Source organism: Lagopus leucura, unplaced genomic scaffold (assembly GCF_019238085.1).
Source record: "Lagopus leucura isolate 7727_CA_CO unplaced genomic scaffold, USGS_WTPT01 Super-Scaffold_739, whole genome shotgun sequence".
NCBI lineage: Eukaryota > Metazoa > Chordata > Aves > Galliformes > Phasianidae > Lagopus > Lagopus leucura.
In genome coordinates this window covers 8,819,487-8,829,564 of record NW_024962255.1, presented here as the reverse complement: position 1 = coordinate 8,829,564, position 10,078 = coordinate 8,819,487, and the positions used below count along the sequence as shown (strand labels likewise).

At 37.0% G+C, this 10,078-nt stretch overlaps 1 protein-coding gene across 1 annotated transcript in view; it reads right to left on the bottom strand.

The window, feature by feature from the left end:
• Nucleotides 1-37: 37 nt before the first annotated feature.
• The window catches only part of REEP3 (receptor accessory protein 3), a 37,356-nt gene continuing 27,315 nt past the window's right edge, over nucleotides 38-10,078 (bottom strand). Inside the window, exons 6-8 of the mRNA XM_042863246.1 lie at nucleotides 8,037-8,184; nucleotides 4,556-4,701; nucleotides 38-3,788 (exon numbers count right to left, since the gene is read on the bottom strand). Of these exons, the coding sequence (XP_042719180.1) occupies nucleotides 3,732-3,788; nucleotides 4,556-4,701; nucleotides 8,037-8,184 (351 nt within the window). The 3' untranslated portion in view covers nucleotides 38-3,731. The remainder of the gene's footprint in view (nucleotides 3,789-4,555; nucleotides 4,702-8,036; nucleotides 8,185-10,078) is intronic.

Here is a 10,078-nt window from a genome sequence, read left to right as displayed (position 1 = left end):
CATTACATCACATGTAGGCAATAAAATAGCCACTGCATCCTGCTCAAAGCAGCGTTTATTCAAGGTAGCATCAAGGTAAGTCAATGCATAATGAAACATTCCCTACTACAAACATGTAAACAAATTGACAGCAAAGTTATTATTACAATATAAAAAGTAAAGCTTACATTGCATTTTTAAAGCTACTAACTTCAGTTTCAATGTCTGACAGTCTCTGGTCCGTAGCATTTAAAAATATGAGTTCTTGAAAAATATCAAAGTATTGCCTTTGTGCACATACATTTTTGTACAAAAATACTTTAAAATACCAACTTCCCATTAATAAAAGTAACACCAAAATAAAACACTTTTTTAGTTATCAACAGCGTGTTCAATGCATTTAGCCCTTACTCCACCATTCTGCTTAACCAAATTATCTTGTATTCATTTTAAAATTCATTATAGCCTGCAAAAAGTACGTTGGATAGCATTCAGTTACTCTGACACAGCTAAGCAATTAGCATTCATTAGCAAATATTGGCAATTACCTTGTAATCACAGTCCAGACTGTGTATTTGCAACTGAGGCCATCAGGTAAATCCTTGTCTCAAACGGTGTATTTGAATATGTACAGCACGCTCTTGCTGAAAGGTCTGAGTCAGTTCAGATATAAAGTTTTGGAGCATTTCCAGAATACATAATTGAGCAGGAAATACATATTCTGTTTTAAACTACCGTTGACCTCTTCGTAACCTTTTCTTCACCTGTTTTAGCAGTTCTGTTGGTAGCAGTCAGTCAATTCTCAGGAAAGGTTTTGTTCACAACAATTACACAGTTTCAATTCAAAAATGAAAAAATGTTTAACTTTCTTCCCAGAATTTTACTGGCTAGATCTCAGCAGATGACCTCTGCAGTTACCAAGGCAAAACAAAACAAAAAAGGTTGAAAATCCACAAAGTTTAAGATACTCCCAAACCAAACTCAACTAAATTCAACAAGAAATATGCATCATCTGGATGAAAGCTAATCAGGCCATTGAGCCCTGTGAAAGATCAGCTGACAACGAACAGGAAGGAAAAACAACTTGAAGATATCAGGAAGTGGTTCCAGGATGAATGCAAAGAGAAGAATCAAGCTGCTGGAGGAGGTGGAACCCAATGCTTTATAGTAGGGCATTAGACCAAAAGAACAGCTAGGAAATCACTGATGTTTTATCACTTAAGATGATGCCTGAGAGAACATAAATATATTTATATGGAAACAGTAATCAACATGAATAATACTGCTGGCTTTGCTAGTCCCATGTGTATTTCAGGAACAGGAGGGTTTGTGCAGTCTGTCACTACCTAATAGCGAGCTGCATTTGTCAAGAGGTTACAACCCTAAATATATAACAATGCATAATGCAACTTATTACCACCAGCATGCTAAGGCCTAACCTTCTACTCAAACAACCTCTATCCTTGGAACCAGGACAGAAGGGCTTTCCCAGCTCTTTCACACAGGATTCTAATTAGTAAAACAATGGCAATTTTGTTGGTTACCAATCAAAATTAGGAGCTAGTGCAAGATGTGGCAGCAAGTGCTCAACTGGAGAATAAGATTTGTACATTCTACTCAATGCCCAGGTTATCCTAATGTTCAAGGAGAGGTGAGATGCAAATACAAAAGCCTCTGTTTCTCCTAACACCTTACACACCTTAATACATAAGCAGCCCTTCCCTTCTTAGGTGATTTCTACATTCAAGGAAGTAGATGAGAACTGCACTTATGGGACATGAGCTATGAGCCCCACCCCAGGATGCTACCTTGCTAATCATTTCTTATTTGAAACAACATTCTTGAGAAAAGTGGATGAAAAAAAAGCTTTGGCCTTTTGATGATGTACGGAGTGTTGCAGCTTCTTGCTAAAGGCATTTAACTTTCTTGGAGGACGCTAAAAGCACTGTGCCAACAATATTGTTACATCTGTCCAAGGCTCTGCACTTGGCTTATAAAGTACAATAATATCAAGTGAATAACACAATGCCAATACAGACCAGCTGCATTTTTATCCACATAACTCAAACCCTGGCCCAAAGCAGTCTACAGAAGACTATAGAGAAGACAAAAGGCAGTCTGTATTAACAGGCTATTAGGTGTCCACCAGCAGCGAGACTGCTATGGCTGTAGCAGTGTGAAGAAAAACTGCAGCAGGTGTTTAAAAGCATTGCAGTAAACTTGCAGATTACTGTCAAATCTGGGGGCAAGTCTAAGGATCGGAGTCTGAGCATCAAGGATAGGAGGGATAACACGTCATTTTCCCTTAAAGAAAATTAATCCTATGTCTACCCATGCCACATAATAAAAAATACTATCTACAAAAGAGGGTTCGTCCTCCCCATAGCCACACTAGAAAGAGTCAGATAGAAAACTAAAATCAGCCTCCTTCTCAGAATTACAGAAAACAGCATTGAAGGGGATGTCGAGAGGTCACTTTGACAAGTATGGCATTCCAAAATTAATCTCTGTGCAAATAGTTATATCATGGACATTAGGTTATGACAAGGCTGATTCAATATGCTAGATTTTTAGAAAAAGCTATTTGTAAGTCAGTATTTTAGTAATAATTTTAGCAATAAAAAACTACATAGCCAATTCTAGAATCTACACACCATGAGAAATATACACATGTACATGTTCTAAATATATATATATTCTTATAGGTACGCAGAGCAAAACCAAACCAGGGCCTGAATGATCTATCATACATGCTGCCACTTCAGCACGACTTATCCTGCGCAGTTGATGGGCTGCTCAGATCCCTGAGGTCTGTCACCAGAATTGTTACAAGTTTCACTTACCACAATTTTAACCAAAAACTGAGTTAAATCTTGTTGCATCTCTCTAGTTGAAGGGGGAAGGAAGAAAAAAAGAGTGAAACAAACAAAAAGCAGATAATACCACAGCCCTGTAAGACACAGAAAGGCACCTGATAATATCGTTAAGTGTTAGCTGCAATTATCTACAGCATCCTAAGTGTACCTAAGCAATCAATGTGAGTTATAAAAAGCCTACTATATAAATCTAACCTGCCTAAGAATTAACTAAAATTACATGTGCAGCTGTAATTCAGTAAGTGTGCAAAACTACACAGTTTTGCATAAAGTGCTAAACGTACCCCCATTTTGCACCTATTACTATTATATAAGTTTGTTAAGCTTGGAAATACATGGTGAAAAGATGAACTTAAGCATATACTATATCTTTGCCTTTTCTTCCTCACTTTCATCCACTGTTCCTTAAAATGTACATTTTTAAATTACACGAAGGCCTTTTCAGGAACTGTAGTTCAGAAAAATATTTCAAGTATACCTATTTTTTCCATGTAAACTAGAGGATACTACAGGTTTGACTTTCACAAGCTCCTAACACAGCTTTTGCTAATTTCTTTGGACTTGTAATTATTTCAGTCTGCTCAATACCTCTGGAAAAGTCAGGCTGTTTCCTGTTACTCATTTAATCCTCATTTACGAAGCATTGAAATTTATCCTATAGCTTCCCCAGATTTAAGTCTAACAAGAAGCAATTACAGAAAAGCAGAGTAATACACTACCCAATCATTTAGGCTCATAAAACCAAGTCCTACTACATCTATTCATATACTGTATGAATAGATTTATATGAATCATACACAGATCTTTAACACTTGAAGTATTGAATTCAAGTTGTTATAATACAGCAGTTTGTCTCACAGGCATTGTGCAATAAACTTAAAAGTACACATTGGGTCTCTTCTTTACTCTGTATTTCAGTGATCCGTATCGTATCTGAGGAGGAAAAAGAAAGTAGAACTTAAAAGAGGTAAGATCACACCAGGCAGAAATATTAACCTCTCCGCTACTCCTATGTACTAATATCTCTAAGTGTCTTTTAGGCACTCTACAGATTCAGAAGGATCCTCTGCCTACAACTGAATGACATGGATCTTCAACAAAACTGGGCATGAGGGTTAAATCTCAGCTGTTTTCCCAGAATTATCCAAAAGATTTTATGATATTCCATAAGAATTTATTCTGAAACATTATTCTTTAGGTTTGTAACACTTGCAAATACAAAGCACTTTGAATCCCACACACAATCTTCTCCTCAGGGTTACAAGAGTCACAGCAGGTCGTATGTTTATGGAAACTAAAAAACCTGAATTATCTTCAATCTATTAAACAGCAGATGCTTAAATATGGTCAATGAAGACACTCCAAAGCAGGTGACAACACCATTATTTACATCCCATCCAAAGAAAGCCATTTCTGGAATTTGGGATTGACCAGCCCTTAATACTACAAGCATAGAGTCAATTTCATCTCCTCATTCCTGCATCTACATGTAGTTAATTTCATTAATTAACATAATTTCATTAAGCATCCCAAAATACAAAACTCCAAGCCTAGATATGACCCATTAGTTCTTTGTTCATTTAACAGTTATTGTTGATACCCCCTCTAAGTTTAAGAAAAAAGAAAATAATTCAGTTCCCACATTATGAAAATTGCCAGGCTATACTGCTAAAAGTACCCTCAAGTAAAATTATCCTTGCCTCTTTACGTCCTTTAATAGTTTTCACAGATTTCATACTCTGAGTTCTTCGAAGGCCTCTCTGAGCAAACATTTCATCCTCTGAATGTGTTCCTTCTACCTCTTCATCTGTTTTATCATCTGCAGGATTTTTTTCCAGTGGAAAACCTTTAAAAAAGCAGTTACATAAAAACTTAAAAAGTAGCTGTAACTTTTACATTTCTAAGAAAGCCATAAGTTTCATCTTTAACACACATCCTTCATTCATTTAAAAGATGTCATTCTTGCATCTGTTTCAAAAACAAAATATCTAGCGTCCTCCCAGGGGCAGCACATCCTGCCATCTGTAAGTAACAAGCCATTTAGTTCCATAGGCATGTAATGCAGTAGTCCAATAAATGTCAAACCATCACTTAGCTGCCATGTTCTTCTCTACAATGAACCACAAAAATCTCATTCCTCATGTAGAAGTACTTAAGACCTTTTGCAATACTGCTGCTTGAATGCTGTTCTAAGAAAACACACTAACATCAAAATAGACGAAAATCCATCTTTTTGTTTCCAGTTTATATTTTATTTCATGTACATCCTATATTTTTCCAGTCATTAATAATGTGTTGACTAACACAGATGCCAGGACCAAGCAGCTGGACAAGAATAACCCTTTCATATTCTCATAATTCACAACAGATTATGCTGAAAGACACCCACTTTAAAAGCCTCTAAATGGAGCGCCACTAAATGGAGCACCTACTATCCACCATTCTTATTATAAACTACAGAATTGCTGTGTACTTAAGTAAAATTAAGCATAAAAAAAAAAAAAGGCAAACTTCTTAGAGATAAACCACTTTATACATTTCATAATCTACATTGCATTTTACTTGGTTACTCCTTCCTTCACTGTTTGTTTTACTATCTCACAGCAAAGAACAAGCCAGAAGGTTTCCAGCTGCCCAAGTTTACTTTTCTCCTCCCTCCTCATTGCCACTCCCATTAGAAGTTTATATTGTTTTTCCATTTGCAGAGGACTCCCTGTAAACAAACAGATTTGCTGACATTTCTGAGCAGAAGACATGAAGTTTCATGTTTCCTTAGAAGAATTCTTAGCTACTGCAATTTGGGATTAATGTAAAAGATTCAACTCAGGACAAATTCAAAGCAGTCATCAAAATGAGGAAATAATTCTGAGCCTCATGTTATTTCTCACTTTGGAAACATTGTGTAACTGTTCTTCTTGATGATGCTTTTAGTGACGTGTCTTTAATGCCAGAAGAGACATTGAGAGTAAGAGCGCTACATTCTTCACTCAACTCTACACAAACTTTATCAATATGAAATAATTTTGCTTCTTCCCTCAGCCTTCTTGTTCCTTCTGCTCGCTCCCAAGAAACAAACCCTATGCTTTTTACTCCATTTCTCCAATTTACTGCCCAGAGTTTAGTTCACATTTTCTAGAAATTAAAACTAGTTCTAGATTAATACTTTTCTTCATACTTGCATCTATCTATGCACCTTTAACACCAAAATTCATTTCAGATGAGCAGAACGTCAAAGTAGTTAGGGTTACTAAGTAGTTAGTTACAAGGGGTTGTTCAAACCCTGCAAAACTAAGACCAAAGCTATGAACAAACATTTTCACTAGAGGGAGCAAACTGCTTACAAACGTGCGCTGGAAAGATCCTTGCAGTCCAAAAGCCCAGGCACTTCACCACTGACATGTCATAAAGATCCCAAGTGTCACCAGGTCCCCTGGCACAGTCTCTTTTTAGAAAGGCCATTCCATAAGCTACAAGTCGGAACACTTAGGGACATCTTTTAGAGTCCAAACCTGCCTTCATTCATAACCAATAAACATTTCATCTTAAATTAATATTTTCTTAAGCCAAAGTAGATAATTTTCTTTCAATTGTTTCATTTTTTCTTGAAATTAGAATTGAGCTTACCTAACTCCATAGCTAAGCAAGGCATCCCTGCTTCTTCTGCTGTAATAGAGGCAAACCTGTCACTGCCTCTGATAGAGTTTCATATCTTAAGCATGGAAAAATTGAATCATACCTCTTACTTACCAGAGATGCTTGTAGTGGCATGAATGCTTCCCTATCTCTATTTGTAACACCTCTTCTGATCAATCAAAATTATATTTGCCTTCTTAACAAAAACTGTACTGGCAGCTCAGCTATTGTATGGTCAGGGCCCTTCTACATCTGGGTCTAATTGGTTTGTAAAGGAACTCCCAGTGCAAATAATAAAAAAATAACATTCTGCTACGTAGCATTTTTCTTTGTTTGTATAAAACCCTAATGCTGAAAAAGTTTCAAAGAAAACTGAAAAGGTGCACACCATATTTGGGCCCAGAAATAGAAATAGTTAAACTAGCTCTAAGAAAACATTTTCACATGTGATACTGAATCTCACAATCTGATTATTTACACAGTATAACCTGTGGGCAAAACTGAATTTTCAGCATTTTCAAGCTGCTTTAGGGAAATAACTAATGGCCTGTTCCCAAGGAACAGCCTCCCCTGCACAACAGCTGCAGTGACATCATCCCTAACAAAACTCCTGATGAATTCACAGGCTTTTTCCCTGGCCAGTATTTTACACTGACTATCACAGAATACCTTCTGGGCTCAATTAGCAATTCAGCTTAAGGCCATTCACTCCTCAGAAATGCTGGGAGCTACCATGTGATTCCTGGAATGCTTTGCTGTCCACAACCACCACTTCTTCAGAATGGAGAGGTGAAGAGACAGACTTAAGAAAAAATAAAATAAAATAAAATAAAATAGACCAGAGCTGTTTCTTTTGTGAGAAATGTCAAACTTTTTTCATTCTAGCCTCTCCAGTCAAAGAAAATAGTGGACAGTCTCTAGGAAGCCTTTTATCAAGCAGCATAGACTCAGGAATACAGTGCATTAATAATAAAGGATCTCTGCAAAAGTATTTCAGTCACTGCACACCATCTTCAGAATGCTGATGTGCACCACCACATTGACTATTTAATGCCTTTGTAATTCCAATCACCACACGATTTTACATTGTGACCAGAACTATCAGTGCAGTCCTACTGAATTCACTGCAATTTATTTTCTCTTCCCGTTTATTGAGCTTCCATAAATTTTCATGTTTAATTTTAGTACATTGTCACAGAAACACCACTTAATCACCCCTTTTTTTTAAAAAAAAAAAAAAAAAAAAAGCTTCCAATTCAGCTTTAATCTGGCATATAACTATTGTTGCTAACTAACAGAGAGAAGAGAAATGAGTATGGTGTGAGTATATTGTTAGCAGCTGGGAGAAAATCTCTGCTGGGGGGCACAACTCGTTAATGCTGCAATAGATCTTGCTCACATCAATTCTGTTCTAATGTTTAGGAGTCTCTTATAATTCTTTCAATTTCTGAATAAGGTAAATATACAGCTGTTCTTTCCAATTTTTGTCTGCTATATATTGCTTTTTCCTTATAAAAGAAAGTTCTTTTATTTTAGATGGGTACTTACCTGCAGATTCATTTGCAGAGGCTCTGGTTTTCTTTTTTGTTTCAGGCAGTGTCTGATAGGGTCTCTGGCCTACTGGTTCATCTCCTTGTATAGTAGTCAAATCATGCATACTGAAACTTCTCAGTTTCTCTGTTATTGCACCCTGACTCTGAAACACAAGAACAGTATATTTGAAATCAAAGCAGAGGTTTTACCTTTGCTGTTAAAGTTGGCTTAAGATGGTTAAGCCCATGCTTCCTCATATCACAAAATTCACTGAATGTAAGCATGCAATAGGTCTACATTTGCTTTAAGCATTTCTTTTACCCCGTTTAACTCTATGTTAATCTTAAAGGAAAAAGTTGCAGATAAGCTACTGGCTTCATTACAAGTGTTTCATTTTACTCTCTTTATTTTAGGGAATTAAGGCTTTTTGAGTGTGGGCAAGTGCCTAAAAGAACAAAATCCATCAGAAATGCTCAATTCACTTCAAACATGACGTTTCTCCAGCAGCATTAGGTAGCACGACAGTGGGTTTAACACTTTCATTTTTAAAAGTGTGGTTGAAGATAAAGATTTCTGCTATTTTATATTTTATCCTCACAAATTTTACATACACAAGAAAGCAGGAAAAAAGTGTTAAAAATACATTTTAAAGCATTAACTTAAGTAACTGAGCAGCATCTCAGAGCTGTAAGTGACAGAAATATGAGATCACAAACCAAAGAAGTCGTGCCTGGCTGTACAGGCTAACAGGTTCTGCTACTGATGTATCTTCACTGACTTAATGCCAGCCCTAAAACTAAGGCTACATTTGAGAGTTGTTTACCACGTCTGAGTGTTAGTATTTCTTCTCTTATCGCTTTTGTCTTCATCTTTCCTTTTACATGGAAGATACAGAAAGATCTCCTTTGGAAAGAATGATTATCAAGCAGCTCTTTTATCTTATATCAAATGATTCCATAACACTGATGATGATTTTCTTATCTAAGCAGCTAAAAGGACAAGCATGTTACTTGACCATGTTAAAACACCATTTAGTTCTCAGGCATACAAGGCAAAGAAAAACAAGTCACACAGTTTCAGAGGATGGTTGACCAGCCTACACGACGAGTCCCATCCTGAACAAGAGATTAAGATTGTTCAGTCCTGCAAATCAAGCTGTTAAATAGAAATACTCAATGGAGCAGTAGCAAATATCTGGGTACAGTTCCGCACAATCTTCTCAGCAACAACATAAAGCAAAAGCAGTTCTTGCACCCATAGCCCCAGCCATTTGTTCCCACTCTCATGCCAACAACTGCTTGTAGGCCAGCACGCTAGATTGTTTCATGTTAAAAATAACTACTTAAAGCGAAGAGACAGAGAAGCAATACTCCTTAAGGTGGCATGCCCTCCAAAGGAAGGGAGAACATGCAGCTGAAACCTAATATTCATTTTGTAATAGCTCATCACTAGTGCAAAGTGTAAAACTAAGTGTCCTACACAGACAGGTATAACTGATTTAATTCTTAGAACACCACTCATATGCTGCAAATGAACAATACAAAGGACTCTCATGATGGAAGTAGAACTTTTGCTTTTCTAGCTCTTCCTACTGACAATTCTCAAGCTGACAACGACAGCTTGCTTTCAAGTTAAAACTCACTACTGGTGCTGTAGAGTCTGTGTATAATCTATGTTATGTGTTCTGAAGTTATTTTCATTTTCTAAAATAGCAGGTCTGTCACTTGAACAGGAATCATGCCTTTCTACTACTCCAGTGCTTTCACCAAGAAGTATTTGAACAGTGAACTGGATCACAAATCTGCTATGCACGAGAACTGCTGGGCAGCTATAAGGACACAAGAAACGAAGAGACAGGACTGCTTCTTCTGACACAGCAACAGCTTACAGAATCTGCTGCAACACATACAGCAGCTCATCAGTGTGCCCACTGCCCATGTTCAGCCTCAGTAAACAGACATGAAATGAAACCAGACAGTTCTCAGCAGAATCTGCATTAAGTTCAGCACAACTCCTTTGAAATCTGGACAGAATCCACTGTGACAGTGACAAATTCT